The sequence below is a fragment of the Pelodiscus sinensis genome, chromosome 16 (genome assembly GCF_052426305.1).
Source record: "Pelodiscus sinensis isolate ZL-2025 chromosome 16, ASM5242630v1, whole genome shotgun sequence".
NCBI lineage: Eukaryota > Metazoa > Chordata > Testudines > Trionychidae > Pelodiscus > Pelodiscus sinensis.
In genome coordinates, this window is record NC_143067.1 from 8,412,046 (window position 1) to 8,427,508 (window position 15,463).

At 48.3% G+C, this 15,463-nt stretch overlaps 1 protein-coding gene across 4 annotated transcripts in view; it reads left to right on the plus strand.

Moving 5' to 3' along the window:
* The window catches only part of MGAT4B (alpha-1,3-mannosyl-glycoprotein 4-beta-N-acetylglucosaminyltransferase B), a 116,622-nt gene that overhangs the window by 95,617 nt on the left and 5,542 nt on the right, over positions 1-15,463 (plus strand). For 3 of the 4 annotated variants that reach the window (XM_025179019.3, XM_075900520.2, XM_075900521.2), the window contains exons 9-12: positions 1,438-1,568; positions 9,584-9,691; positions 12,164-12,357; positions 14,637-14,715. In XM_025179019.3, coding sequence (XP_025034804.3) covers positions 1,438-1,568; positions 9,584-9,691; positions 12,164-12,357; positions 14,637-14,715 — 512 coding nt within the window. The remainder of the gene's footprint in view (positions 1-1,437; positions 1,569-9,583; positions 9,692-12,163; positions 12,358-14,636; positions 14,716-15,463) is intronic. The other variant, XM_089769466.1, reaches the window with a different exon arrangement.

Below are 15,463 nucleotides of genomic sequence, written 5' to 3' on the forward strand. Positions count from 1 at the left end.
CATGCCTCAGCGCACATAAAAAAAAAAATTAGGGGTCAGGGGGAAAAAATCCGCTCGTGGATGGGGGGCTGAGAGGGAGCATTACCTTGAATACTCTTCCAGACATGGCTATGGCATAGCTGGCTGGATCCTACAAACAGCAATCCCTTTGCTTGGAGAAGTTTTCCCCTAGGAAAGGGAAATGGAATGCCAGAGGCATGGCCTCCTCTAACACTTTTATAGTGATCCTTTGGCTTTCCCAGAAAAGAAAGCTTTACTGCAGAGTTTTCTGTCCTCCTGACTCTGGAACAGTTGCACAGATGGAACGACAACCTGCGTGTCAGTCGCCTTCCTGTGGATGCAGCTCAGATAAAACACAGAGCATGGCAGCAGCAACTGTCCCTAACTTCTCACGGCCATGGTGATTTGATTGAGGTGTCTTAGGCAGGCCAAGCTGCCTCTGAGACTTTGCGTTCAAGTGGGTAGGGGGCGGTGCATGTCTGTGCTTGACCAGGTGACCTCTTCTACCAGCCTTCAGATGCCAATATTCTGATCCATTTTTAATAAAAATAAATTTACTCAGTGGCCCAGCAGAAAGGCTCGCTTCCTGGATGCGACTGGTTGTTTCTTGGTTGGATGAGAGTGAGAAGCACCTGCCATAAATCATTCAGACCCTGGGCTGGAGCAGTTTTATATCTACTGAGAACTATTTCAGGACTGTGTAGTTATGCAAGCGGTTTTGTCTATTCCCGTGCCAGGACTATATTAACTTGATGGGGTTTGAACTCTTTCTGAACTCTCAGGGCAGGAAAATGTCCATGAATGACATTTTCATGAATACCCCTCTGGTAGGGTTTTCACCCGGATAGTCCGTTTTTTTTTCTGGCCCCTGTCTGGTTTAAAAAACAAACAAAAAGGAACCCAGAAAATACCACACATGTAAAATGTAAAAATGTCTGTTTCTTTTGGAGGGAAGGCCAGCGGGGATATTGTTCTCCTGCCGCATCTGGTGTGGGTGGAGGGGAAAGTGAGGAGTGTGGGGATTCTTAAAAGGCACAGCACCTTTTTTTCCAACAAGTTTGGTCTCCTAGTTTTTTGGGTTTTTTCCATGTTCTGGATTTTTGGTGAAAGCATCTGGCAAGCCTACTCTTTGGTGCTCCTTTTCCATCTGGTGTGAGTGTTCCATGCACTTCAGTGGGACTCATAATGGTGTGTGTTGCTAGCTTTGTAGCAACAGATCTATAACAAATGCTAATTTTAGAATTGTACTAGCAGCATCAGTGATGCTGGTGCATAAGCCCCGACTGCGCAGATCTACGATTACTTGAAACTCCATTAGAGATGCAAGGAGAGAGACCAGTTTTTTCCCCCGAGGAACTTGCAGTTATTTTCAGTTGCTGGATTTTGTTTTTCACTACCTGTATCTACTCTCTCTCCTCCACCCAAATGTGCTTGCAGGAAAGATGTTCAAGTCGCTGGATCTCAGCTTGATTGTGGAGTTTATACTTATGTTTTACAAGGACAAGCCCATTGACTGGCTCCTAGATCATATCCTTTGGGTGAAAGTCTGCAATCCGGAAAAAGATGCAGTAAGTAAACAATCCTTGCAAAGGGCACCGAGACTCTGCTTGCACTGGCTCCGAATTCCCAGAACTTGTTGGGGGTGAGGAAAAAAGGGAAGATCTGTTGTTATAAGAAGTAGTGATGATGAAATTTTGTTCTGAATCTTGGTTAATCTCATTTAGCCAGGAAAGCTTTGCTCGGGATGAGGGAAATCCTTGTAGGATCTTCCCTAGGAGAAAATGTTTTGAAAGTTCAGTGTGGTGTTAAGAGATGTTTTATGGCAGGGGTGGGCAGGAATTTTCGCCGGGGAGGTGCACTTATTGACTTTTGGTACATGGTCATGAGATGGCTCTACCCCTGGAAGTGGTGTGGCCGAGGGCAGAAGGGGCAGGGCTGGCAAGTAGCGTTCTCCCAGACTTGTCTGAGGCTGGAGACTTTGAATTAAAAACATAGCAAAAGACTCCCGGCCTGGTTGCTGTCGCGTTGCCTGGCAGCTGCCCAGGGTTGCTGCGGCTATTTAAAGGGCTCATGGCTCCAGCCTCGGCCGGGGAGCACCACGCTTGGGAGCCGGGAGCCATTTCAGTAGGATCCTGCTGCCTGAGCCACCTCCTGGAAATCAGTAGCACAGACAGGGGGATATAAATAGACACAGCCAGATGCAGTCGGCGAGCCGGATCAACGTGGGAGGCGGGCTGGATCCAGCCCCCAGGCCGCATCTTGCCCAGCCCTGCTTTATGGGGATTCCTTGGGATGAGTAGGAAAGAGTACTTCTCATCTTGGGCAGTCATCCCTCCAAATGCTGGGGGGAATTGAAACCGGCTCCTTGATTCACTCCATTATTAGAGGGGTCTCTTCCCCTTCATGCTATTATCTTGTACTTGTTGGGTGTTCCCTCCGCAGAAGCCTTGCTCTCCTTCCCTCCCCACTTACTGGAACAGCAAAGTAACCCTTGGAGAGCGCGCTCCAGGGCAGTTGCAGTCTGGAGTACACCGGCAGGCTGTGGCTGGGAGAAACTCAGTGACATAGACTCTGTGTTGCAACTTAACCACAGCAAATCAAGGATCTCCTTCCAGCTCCCCAAGCTTCTCCATTTGCATTGAGGAGGGTTGCGGGAGGCAGACTAGAGGAATCTTTAACAGGATAGTGTGGTCAGGGTGACCTGTTGCTTAACTGTGCTCATGCTTCCCAGGTGACCATAACAAAGTTCTTTTTTTTTTTTATTGTATCCCTTTGGTATATATGGTCGTGCCAATTTTCTTCCACAGTTTGATCTGAGGAAGTGGGTCTGGCCCACGAAAGCTCATCACCTAATAAACCATCTGGTTAGTCTTTAAAGTGCTGCATAGTCCTGTCTTTTGTTTCAGCAAGACCAGACTAACACGGCTACATCTCAATTACCATAAAAAAGGGGACATCCTTTCCGGTGTTCTACATTAAACTAGCGCCAAGAGAGGAGAGTGAATGGGATGGAGGAGCAGAGGGCCTAGGAAGATGCGGGTTGCTGCCATGACCGTGAGATGAGCTTGTTGCCAGATGCATGCTCTGATCTTGCGTTTTGAATCCATTCACATCTGAGGCCCCAGGGAAGCAGGGCTTGGATCAGTCACTACTCGGTTTTTGTCTTGCTTCCTCTACCCGCTCTTCACGGGGAAAGGTAGCCGTGCCCGGGAGCGTCTCTGTGTGTAAGGGGATTTCCGCAGAGCCCTGCAAATCCACATGTCGGAGCGGATGTGGATACAACAAAACGGCATCGACCAGCCTGCGCTGCTGCCGCCTCTGTGCTGAGATGCAGTGTCTGTTCTAACCCCATCCCTACCCACGCCTGTCCCTGTGCTGCCCTTTAGCCTCACCAGTCTCTGCCTTCTCATGTCTCTTCCCTGCGAGACCCTGCCCCATCTCCACACACCCCCCATCGCTAGTTCTTAGGGCATTTAAGAGTGAGTGGTGGGGCCAGCCCTGCACCTCTGCAGAGGCAGATTAGTGGCCAGAGTCCCTGGAAAAACGGGCGCCATCTCCCACCCGGCGCCTACCAGGGAGCGGGTCAGAGCACTTCTGCCAAGGAGTGTGGATGGGACACAGGTGTTTGTTTCACTCTGCCCCAGCAGGCGCTCCTGCTGGAAAGTGGGGTTGTGGGACGTGTACTTGCCCCGCACCCTGGGGAGCACTGGGCAGGGTGGAGCAGGACAAGCATCCGTGCCCCGACCACGCTCCTCTGCAGGAGCACCATGACCCCACTCACCGGCAAGGGCGCTTGGCAGGGCGCAGTGAGACAAGCCTCCCTCGGCCACCCACATAGACGCTCCTCCTGAGAGCCAGGCGCTGCCAGGCAGCCTGCTGCTGCTGCCTACGTCTGGATGCGGATCTGCAGAAAAGGCGGGGAGCGGATTGCGGATCAGAGGCTGCTTCTCTCCGATGCGGATCCACATTTGTATAGCCCCGCAGCACTCGTTTGTTGTTCGTAGGCAGCTTGGGCCCAGGGTGGCACACCCATTCTTGATCAGCATAACCTACAGAATCTCTTCCCTGGTTGGGCAAGGCTGGGGTTTGCTTTGTGCATCTGCAGGCAGGAGGAGATGAGATGCAGCTGTTCCATTTTTTGTTTTTTTTCCTCTTGTAAAGCCTGCAGCTTGAGAGGAGTGTTAATGCCATTCCCACTGCACAGCCAGGATAGCTCCTACTCACCTACCTGCAGGAGCGGCCTGAGGCCGGTTGTGGCAGCTGGCTCCCCAGCTGGAAGGCGCGATCGGCGCCCCGTCAATGGCCATGATGTAATCATGGGGCACCCTGGTGCCCCAAGATGTCATCATCGGGTGCCTGGGCCAGTGGCGCCCTAGGCAACTGCCTAGTCTACCTAGGCACACAGGCCGCTTCTGCCTATCTGACTGCTTCCTTTCCACAGACGTCTCAGAGGATGCTGCAGACCTCTGAGTTATTGCCTTTTTATAAATTGAACCTAGGGTACGTCTAGACTACAGAGTTTTGTCGACAGATACTGTCGACAAAGCTTCTGTTGACAAAGAGCGTCTACACTACATTCAGTTCTGTCGACAAAGCAAGGTGCTTTGTCGACATGGCAGTGTAGACGCAAGGTCAGTTTACATGCAATAACACCTTCTGTCGACAGAACTCTGTCGACAGAAGGCGTTATGCCTCGTAAAATGAGGCTTACCAGTGTCGACAAAACTGCTGAGTTCTGTCAACGTTGTGTCAACAGAACTCAGCGGTAGTGTAGACGCAGGTATAGTTTTGTCGACAAAAGTCCACTTTTGTCGACAAAACTCTGTAGTCTAGACACACCCCTAGTTGTAGTGTGGATTTCTGGCTTCTCCCACTGTGTGCATGATTAACTCTGTGCAGCACCCCTTTCCGCACGACTGGCAGCTGCTAGGGTTTGCTTTCTTGATTGAAAGTTTGTTTCACCTGAGCTTTTGGGAATTGCTTTGCCTGGTCTGGATAGCTCTTGTTCTCTTTACATTTGAAAACCAACTGAGGTAAAGATGTGTGGAAAGAGCTGACCTTGCGGTTACTAGCAGAGTGGTTCTCCACCCTAATTTGTCTAAGCTAGGACAATGTTGCTTTCAGTAAATGTGTCCATAACAAAATGAGTCAAGCGGGGGGTTGGGACAGTTGAGGGGACTAATGAATGCCTCGCCTGGTTTTCCCACCTAGATTAAAATAGGAACCTAAAATGAGTTCTGTTTTTTAGTTAGCAATGTAAAGGGATTCTCCCATTAACTTGGCCAGTTTTAATTTTATAATGCAATGGAAGCTGGATTAAGAGATTGGCTCAAATGCAGCCTGTGGAGAATACCCCTAGAAAGCCCAGGTTCCTGGGAGGGGCAGCTCTTGCAGATTGATCCTGAGGGTTGTGATTTCTGAATCAAGTGAAGCCTCGCTCCTGATTGCACCATAGAACTCTCCAGTGTCAGGAGCGGGGTGGAGTTTTTCTGCGGTGGCTGGAAAAAATCAAACTCCTGAGCGCTCTAAAAGTGAGGCTTAGTTTTAACTTAGAAAGCCTCGTCAGCTACATTGGGGGCTCCTGCTACTGAACACAGGCCCCTGCTCCCCTGCCAGCCTGGGAAAGGGGAACGTCCCCAGACCGTGGAAGGGTGAAGAACCATGAGAAGAGCCCAGATGAAGGGGATTGGTGGATAGGATTAATTTCTGGACGGGGGTAGGGAGTAGATCTAGGGGGTGAAGGTTTCTAAAGCAGGGGGCAAAGTCATGTTATTCAGTCCATTAAATTGCAGCAAGGGAGGTTTAGGTTGGACATTAGGAAAAACTTCTTACCTGCCAGGGTAATTAAACACTGGAATAAATTGCCTTGGGAGGTTGTGAAATCTCCATCACTGGAGATATTGAAGAGCAGGTTAGACAGACATCTATCAGGGATGATCTAGATCAGTGTTTCGGAAAGTGTTCTGCGGAATCACCCTCAGAAAGGGGAGCTGCAAAGGACGAAATGGAGCCAACGGGAGCCGCAAGGCGCCGGTAAATAAACAAAGCGGGGCGGCCAGTTAATGTGTTTCTGAGAGTGATTCTGAGGGACACTTTCAGAAACACTGATCTGGATGGGGCTTGGTCCTGCTGTGAGGGCGGGGACTGGACTTGATGACCTCTTGAGGTCCCTTCCAGTCCTAGTGTTCTATGATTCTGTGTGCTGGAGAGCGAGCGACACATGCCCACCTGGGTCTGGGCAGGGGAATTCAGTCATCGAGACAGAGCTAAAAAGCGCAGTATAATCTCTTCTTAAAATTTCATGATTTGAGAGCCAATCTCATGATTTCTGGGAGTCCAACTCATGCTTTTTTGATCTCTGGAAGTTGGCAGAACCACACCGGTACCCGTGGGCGGGTCCAAAGGCTTGTTTAGCATGAAAGGCTTCAGTACTACTGACGGGATTCAGCTGAGCCTGTCCCTTTTTTAAGGTCTTCGTGCCCATGGTAAAGGGTACGTAGCCCTCACTGAGTCTGATATTTTGCAAACATCCCTAAAGTGGGGTCACAAATTGTACTGAACCCCCTTTATATTTACCAGTGCTTAAATACTTATTTGCATCCTGTCGCCCCTCCGGATAAGGAAAATTGAATTAATTTTCCAACTAACGAGACTCCTGTGCAGCATATTGGGGATAAATCCCCACAAGCCAGGCACTGCAATAGGTGTCCTGGAAAGGATATAACTATACAGGTTGTAACGCCCTGGTCCAGCACCCTCAGAACCAGGGAATCTGCTGGACCAGGGGAGGTCGGTGTCAGTCCCTCTTCTGCCACTGGCCATGGGGCTCTGCTCCAGCAGAGAGGCAAGTATTGGCCAAGTGGGGATGAGGGCAGCGCTCAGGGGAAGAGGCTGCCGTCGGGAGTGCAGCCCAGTGGGAGCACTCCACGTCCCACGGCTGCTGGGCTCTGTTCCTGGCCACCAGGCTGCCCACAGGGCACCATGGCCACTCTGTCTGTTCCCTTGTGTGTCTCCCCCTCGCCCCATCCACACTCCTCCTTCATCCTCTCTGAGCATGAGCACTGCAAATGAGCCATTTGCAGCTCTCCAGAGGATGGGGGAGGAGTTGCTGAGCGAGGGGCCCAGCTTTTTCCCCATGAGCGCTCTAGCCTGCAAGCACCCATGGGGATGCTAGACAACAGATGCTGCCAGACTACAGAAAACCAGACTATAGAGATCTAATGTCTTTTCCCTAGGACTCCCCTTTGCTCCCTTCCGCAGTCTCTCTCTCTCTGTCTGGTTTCCTCTTTACTCCATGTTCACAATGTTTTTCTCCTGTCCCTTTCTGCATTCACTCTCCTCTGCAAAATTAAGCTGATAACGTTAGTTCAGATAAGAGTCCGAACTTTCAGTCTCCTCTTGTTGGGGTGGTTTGAAATCAGGCCAGATGGCTTTGCCAAAGAATCATACAATGCAGTGTGCCTAATGAAAGCAACGAGCAAACTAAAAACTAGGACTGGCCAGGGATTTTAAGAAAAAAATAATCATGATGAATCGCATGATAGAATTCCATTTAAATATTTTTGGGTGTCTTCTGCGTTTTTAAATATACTGATTTCAATTCCAACACAGAACGCAAAGTGTACAGTGCTCACTTTATTTTTTTATTACAAATATTCAGACTGTAAAAAACAGAAGCAATGCTATTTTTAATTCACCTAATACAGGTTAATAGTGGAATCTTTGTATTATGAAAGGTAAACGTACAAATGTAGAATTATGTACAAAAATAACTGCATTCAAAACCAAAATATGTAAAACTGTAGAGCCTATAAATCCACTTAGTCATACTTTTTGTTCAGCCAGTCGCTCAGACAAACCAGTATGTTCACATTTGCAGGAGATAATGCTGTCTGCTTCTATTCTGACTATCAGGTAAGATTTGTAACTGGTGTCATATGATATTTATGTGTCAATTGTCCTAAAGATTCATATGTCCCTTCGTGCTTCAACCACCATTTCAAAGAATATATGTCCATGCTGATAACCTATTGTGCTTGATAACCACGGTCCAGAGCAGTACAGAGTGTGTTCATTTTCATCATCTGAGTCAGACGCCACCAACAAACAGCTGATTTTCGGTTTTGATGGTTTGGGTTCTGTAGTTTCTGCATCAGCATGTTGCTCTTTTTAAGGCACTTTCGGTTCTTTAAACCTTGGGTCGAGTGCTGTATCTTTTGAAATATCACACTAGTCATTTCCTTTGTGTTTTGTCAAATCTGCCGTGAACGTGTTCTTAAAACAAACATGCTAGGCCACCATCCAAGACTGCTATTCCATAAAATATATAGCAGAATGTGGGTAAAACAGAGCAGAAGACATACAGTCCTTCTCCAAGGAGTTCAGTCGCAAATTTAATTAATGCATTATTTTTTTAAAAAACAAGCAGCAGCAGCATTGAAGCATGTCCTCTAGAATGGTGGCCGAAACATGGAAGAGCATACGAAAGTTTAGCATATCTAGCATATAAATACCTTGCAACGTGGGCTTGCACCCTACTGGTGCAAATGCCTGTTTTCACTTTCAGGTGATACTGTAAATAAGAAATGGGCAGTGTTATCTCTTGTAAATGTAAACAAACTTGTTTGTCTTAGCGATTGGCTGAACAAGAAGCAGAACTGAGTGGACTTACCGGGGCTAAAGTTTTGCATTGTTTTGAGTGCAATTATGTAACCAGAAGTCTACATTTGAAAGTTGTCCTTTCACAATAAAAAATCTCACTCCAGTACTTATATTAGGTGAGATTAAAAATACTATTTCTTTTATCATTTTTACAGTGTAAATATTTGTAATAAAGTAAGGGGAGCATCATACCCTTTCTATTGTGTTGGCTTTAAAATCAATATATTTGAAACTGCAGAAAACCATCCCAAAATATTAAATAAATTTGAATTGATATTCTATTGAACAGTGTGATTAAAGCTGCAATTAATCTTTTAAAATTGCGATTAGTTTTGTAGAGTTAATCATGTGAGTTAACTGAGTAATCGACAGCCCTACTGGTGCTTGTGCCCAGTTTGCCCAAAGAGAGAGGAGTGTTGTCTGGGAGGAAGAGCTAAACCAGCTGAGCTCTCTGCTTTTCCATGGGTGAAGCTCCAGGGACTGTAGAAGGGAGGAGTGCAATGAATTTCCAGGAAAACCAAAGTGCCTGACCTGCTTTGTAACAGCTGGAAATGTAGGCAGAAGGGCACTGATAAGGCAGATGGTAAAATGTATTCAGTGGTGTTGGCCGAGGAGGAGAATTTGCAATGTAGGAGCTTGGAATTAATAATAGCGCATCGGTGCCATTGCTCCTGGTTGGGCCAGCTCACCAAATCCTGCTGCCTAATGAGCTAAAAGTCAAAAACGGGGTGATGCAATTTGGAGTCAAGAGTCGTTATCTTGCAAATCGAAGCCAGAATCACAGGCCACTCTACTAAAGGGTGTTTCCCACCCTTCTCTCCCCCGTGCCCTGCCCTTTGTTTTCCCCCACTTCTGGCAATCCGGGCATGCTGGCCAACAAAGGCAAAAGCTAGAGTTTCTCACCGGGCTTTTCTTGTTTCAGAAACATTGTGACCGGCAGAAGGCGAACCTGAGGATCCGCTTCAAGCCCTCTCTCTTCCAGCACGTGGGAACCCACTCCTCCTTGGCTGGGAAGATACAGAAATTGAAAGTGCGTATCTGACCCCATGGCATTGCCTTCTTCCCCCATCCCTGAAGATCTCCCTGATGTCGGGTCCTTCGTGCACCCTGGATCCACATGCACACGCCAACTTGCCACATTTGGAAAGCAGATGTGACGCTTGGTGTTTCGTATCTTAATGGCCAGATGTCTGTTTGCGGCAACGTCTCTATTCCCCCTTTGGTTTTTTTCACCTTCAAGTTCAGCAAATGTTAGATGAATCTTTTAGACGCCTTTAGTAAGCTGCCCCGCTCTCTCCTTTTCTTCCCTTCATTACTGGACTGCTGGTTGCCATGCAGTCTATCTGTAACTAAATGCTGCTTGTGAATGCTGTGGGAGGGATGTTAAATTGCGTGTAATCAGCTAATCGAGTAATTGATGGAAATTCCATTGACTACTTGATTAGTGGATAATGGGGAGAACTGCAGAGCTGCAGCGTGGTTAGCTCCCGGGCCGGAAGCCAGCCCTGCTGCAGCTCTGCCTTTTAAACATATTAAAAGCTGCCAGGCTGCCAGGCTCTTCATACATACAAAAGGCAGAGGTGCAGTGGGGGGACTGGGAGTGGGCCGGGAATCAGCTGTCCCAGCTTGTCCATGGTCTTAGCTACACCTCTTCTGCTCCTGTTCCCCACCCCTCTGAGACAGTGCAGTGGGGAAACTGGCTTTTAAGCTGGCTCCCCTCAGCACTAGCTCCTGCTCCCCCTCCCTACCCCCTGCTCCTTACTGTCTCTGTCTGATAGTAAACAAAGGGGTGGGGGAGCAGCTGGTCAAGTCACTACTTGACTACCCAAGATGCTTATCAGGTAGTCAGCTTGTCGCTTACATCCCTATGTTTGGTGGGGGATGTAATGCAAATTCATAGATTCAGTTGAGTTTGACTTTTCTGACTCTTTAGGCAGGGCATTTTAGAGGCACTGAACAGAAGAGGAATGTTTTTACTTCCAGAGATAATGAAGATTTTAAAATGTGTTGGAAGGAAATCAGTCAGAAAACCAGGTCTCGAAGCAGTGCCCGGAGCCCTAAATAAAGAAGTTAGGACACATTCACTAGCCAGGTTTCCCTAATCCTGTTTGTCGCAGGGCTTCAGAGCCACAATGTACTTAAAGCAAGGTTGAGGATGACAGCTGTTTTTCATGTTTTTCCAAAGGCTGGAGGTACTTAACCTTCCATCTTGAGCATCACCACAGAACTGTAACTTGTAGTACAGCTTCCTGTCATGTCACAGTCCGGGCTGCGGTGTTTTATCTGATTCTTGGTTTTTATTTTTAGGCAAATTAAGGCCCACTTCTTGAGAGTGTAAATTTGTATGGGAGGGGGGCATTTAAATTTTATCAAAATCAATTAGAAAGTAGTGGCGCTGATTTTTTTTTCATGAAGTGTATATGTTAAGTGTGAGAAGCATGATTTGCCCTTATTAAGTATGGCTCTGGAACTGATACAGAGATCACTGTATATAAATATATGGTATAATCCAGTCCATATAACTCCATCATTCTTTGATATAACTCAATTACTGGCACAGAATTTGACCCAGATTAACGAAGGCTTTCCTTGGCTTGTCTGGAAATAGGTGACAGGGGAGGGATCATGCGAGGATTACTTGTTGTGTTCCCTTCCTCTGGGGCATCTGGTATTGGCCACTGTTGGAAGACAGGATACTGGGCTAGATGGACTGTTGGTCTGACCCAGTATGGCCGTTCTTATGTAAGGTTTTTGGGGTTGTGTATGTCCATATGGAACCTACTACCATGGGGCTCTGGTCTCTTAGGGTATGTCTAGACTGCATCCCTCTGTCGGCAGAGGGATGCAGATTAGGCAGGTTGACGTTGCAAACGAAGCAGGGATTTAAATATCCGGTGCCTAATTTGCATGAAAATGGCCACCACGTTTTGCTGAGTCAGCACTTTGTCGGCAAACAGCGGCAGTCTAGAGGGGGATCTGTCGAGAAAGAAAGCCTTTTTCGACAGATCCTGTAAACCTCCTTGCAGGAGGCATAAGGGATCTGTCGAAAAAGGCTTTCTTTCTCGACAGATTCCCCTCTTAGACTGCCTCTTTTTGCTGACCGTGCCGAGTCAGCAAAAATGACGGCCCTTTATATGCAAATTAAGCGCGGGATATTTAAATCCCTGCTTCAATGTCGACCTGCCTAATCTGCATCCCTCTGCTGACAGAGGGATGCAGTCTAGACATACCCTTATGGAGGCTCCTATATGCTGCCACAGTGCCTATAATGGTGCCTTTGTGTATTCCTGGGGGATCCACTCCCCCAAATGCCCCAAGGGCGCTGTTGTTCCTCATGCCCTTTCCAAACCAGCTTACATCTCACAGTCTGTAAATACTGCACTGCTGCTTTGGCATGGGGATGTTGGAGCCTGGAATCTGTGTGTCCCTAAGGCTGGACATTGGGTGTATTTCTCACTCAATGAAAGCCCTGTGTGAGACCTCCCTCTCGGTTTGCGTTGAGGACAAAGACTTTGGCAAGCAGGCCCTGCGAAAAGAGCACGTCAACCCTCCGGCAGAGGTGAGCACCAGCCTGAAAACCTACCAACACTTTACCCTGGAGAAAGCCTACCTGAGAGAGGACTTCTTCTGGGCATTCACCCCCATGGCAGGAGACTTCATCCGATTCAGATTCTTTAAACCCCTCCGCATCGAAAGGTCAGTGTGTTGGGGTGTGCGCAGTGGGAGGAGGGGACTGTACAGAGGTGGGCCCTGAGATCTGGGTCCCCTTTTTCCCGTCCCCATAGTACCATGATTTTTATCCCAAGTGATGCTGGCTGCTTCTAGAAGTCGGTTTTATTTTCCTTTGCATTTATCTTGTTGCCTGTTCCCCCTTGCAAAAGCATGCCTCTGTCACTTCATTCCTTCTGTTAGATGTCTTGATTTTTTTTTTCTCTCTGGGGTCTGGTCCCTTGTGCCCAGGCAGGAACCCCATCCCGCTCGCTGCAGGGCAGAAACGAACACTGATTCTAGACTTGGCTTTGCCTAGCTCTGACTTCTGCCAGGGGAAAGCGGCAGGACAATAGAAAGAGCTGTAGTCAATACTCGGTTCTGTGTGGCTGGCAGAGAGTCTTTTGACTCAGATTGGAACTGAATTGGGGAGAGTTGTTAGTGCCTCCGATTTCTTCCTTCTTGATAATAGTAGGAGCTGACTCTTTTTTCTGGGAAAGAGTCCTGCCATCTCTAAGCATGTCCCAGAGTAAGGAATTGCTCGTCTCTCCTCCCCTGCCCTCCTCAGATCCCCGCAATTAACCTGTTCAATCTTCCGCTACCCCGGTAGTTGCAGGAACCCTTTGTCTTTTTTGAGAACAGTAGTGATACCTGTGCTGCTCCTTGCCTACAACAGGAGCACTTCTCAGCACTTCCATCGCCCTTCAGACTTCCGTAGTGATGTGCAAATATCCACCCCAGAGCCTCTCTCTCCCCAGGCTGGTGTGTGCTGTTTTTGCTCTCCTATTTGTATAGACGAGGGTAAGCTGTGCTGGCTCTCCAGGGGCTAGAGCAAGGGTGGGCAATAATTTTTGGCCGGGCGGGGCCACTTCAGAAGGGGCGGGGCATCAAGCGAAAAGGGCAGGGCCAAGATACTTCCGGGGTCCCCACCCCCAGACTATGATTGGTCTGGGGGTGAGGGAGTGCCTTGGCCCCCCCACATTTCTCCTGGGTGCCCATACCCCTGGGCTGTGTCTAGACTGGCAAGTTTTTCCGCAAAATCATCTGCTTTTGCGGAAAAACTTGCCAGCTGTCTACACTGGCTGCTTGAATTTCCGGAAAAGCACTGACGATCTCATGTAAGATTGTCAGTGCTTTTCCAGAAATACTATGCTGCTCCCGTTTGGGCAGAAGTCTTTTTCTGAAAGACTTTTGCACAAAAGGGCCAGTGTAGGCAGCACAGTAGTGTTTTCCGCAAAAAAGCCCCAATCGTGAAAATGGCAATCGGGGCTTTTTTGCGGAAAACCGCGTCTAGATTGGCCACGGACACTTTTCCGCAAAAAGTGCTTTTGCGGAAAAGCATCCTGCCAATCTAGACGTGATTTTCCAAAAATGCTTTTAACGGAAAACTTTTCCGTTAAAAGCGTTTTCGGAAAATCATGCCAGTGTAGATGTAGCCCTGGCGTGGGAGGAGACTTCCCGCACTCCCCTGCCCCTAAGCCAATTAGGACCTGGAGCAGGGGAGCAGTAGGACCTCCATGGGCCAGATCCACCCGCTTGGAGGCCCTTTTGCCCACCCCAGTCTAGAGGGGCCTCTTTTTCCTAAGAGAGGAAGAACTTTTCATCTTCACAGGGCTCGTGTTCAGGTCCAGATTCAGATATCACGGCAACAGGCCTAGCAGTTTTCTTTTGCTCTGGGGTGGTGGCATCTCATCTCTTCCATGAGCCAGAGAGAAGGGTGGGTGGATTCCAATAGCCCTGCCTCAGGAGGGTCATGAAAAAGCCTTTCTCCAGGAGCAGTGTTCCCTGTAAGCTGTGCACTTGGGCAGCCACCCGGGAGAGATTCAAACACCGCCCAGCTGAGGAGCAGCGTGCCTGCTGCATGTTTCTACTGGTGGTGCACGGTATTAGCCTCAGCGCAGGCAACAAAATTTATTCAGCACATGGATAGAGGGAATATTGTCCAGGGCTCCATTTATGTAGCCTGCTCAGAACTCCTTTACTAACTAAGATCCCCCCATAGGGATAACGACTGCTTATGTTTTCTCCCAAATGCAGCGGGAACCTTTCATTTGTAGACGCAATAAAACAATAATCCAAAATTAGCTGTTTTTGCAGAAGAGCCATCTCCGTATCCCCATCTCCATGAAAGTGGCTTTCCGTGAGCATAAAGCCTCCTGCTTGGTTCCGACATTCGATCAATCCCTCCTGGCAGGAGACGCGATGATGGTCCCACCCACCCCCTCCAATCCAGTCAGAGTCTTACAGCTTTGGTCTCTGTTACACAGATTCTTCTTCCGCAGTGGCAACATTGAACACCCAGAAGACAAACTGTTCAATACGACCGTGGAGGTTTTGCCCTTCGACGTGAGTAATGGAGGATCGGGCTGGAGGTCGGGCGTAGGGAGCAGTGGAAGTTGTGGAGGGGGGAAATGTTTGCTAAGTGCATGTGATTTGTTGGCTGTGACGTGTCTGCTTGTTCTGCTAGTCTCAGACTTTGTTATTAATAAAGTTAGGGAGGTGCTGGGGGCCCCGCTGTGTTAGGCATTGCACAGACACAGAGCCGCGGACACTCCCTGCATATAGTCTGAGTAGACGAGACCGACACCAGTGGGAGAAAAAGGTCAAACGCATAAGCAGAGTGATGGCAGCAATTTTCATGTTGTGTCCCAGGACTTCTACTGGGCGGTTGGTTGAGTTCAGAGGGGATAAGCCAGAGGTGAAAGGAAGCGGGTGCGTGGTGCTGGCCAGAGGGAAGGAGGGGCAAGTGTGGAATGAAGCTGACAGGACCGTGAACAGGGCCGGATTAAGACCTTTAGAGGCCCTATGCACTGAAAAGATTATGGAGCCCCCCATCTCCCCATATGTAATTCAAAATAAAAACACTACTATACCATCAAATCTTTTTTTTTTTTTTTTTTTTTTTTTTTTTGTGCCTCTGCTTTGCTGGTGTCCTAAGCACATGCTTAGTCTGCCTATTGGGTAATCCAGCCCTGACTGTGAAGGAGGGGTAGGGAGAGGGTTGGAGTAAACAGCCAATCAGCAAAGGGTAGAGAAAGTTCAGTAAAATTGTAGAAAGTTTCCTGAATGTCCAGTGGTCTCTGCTGTGGCTACT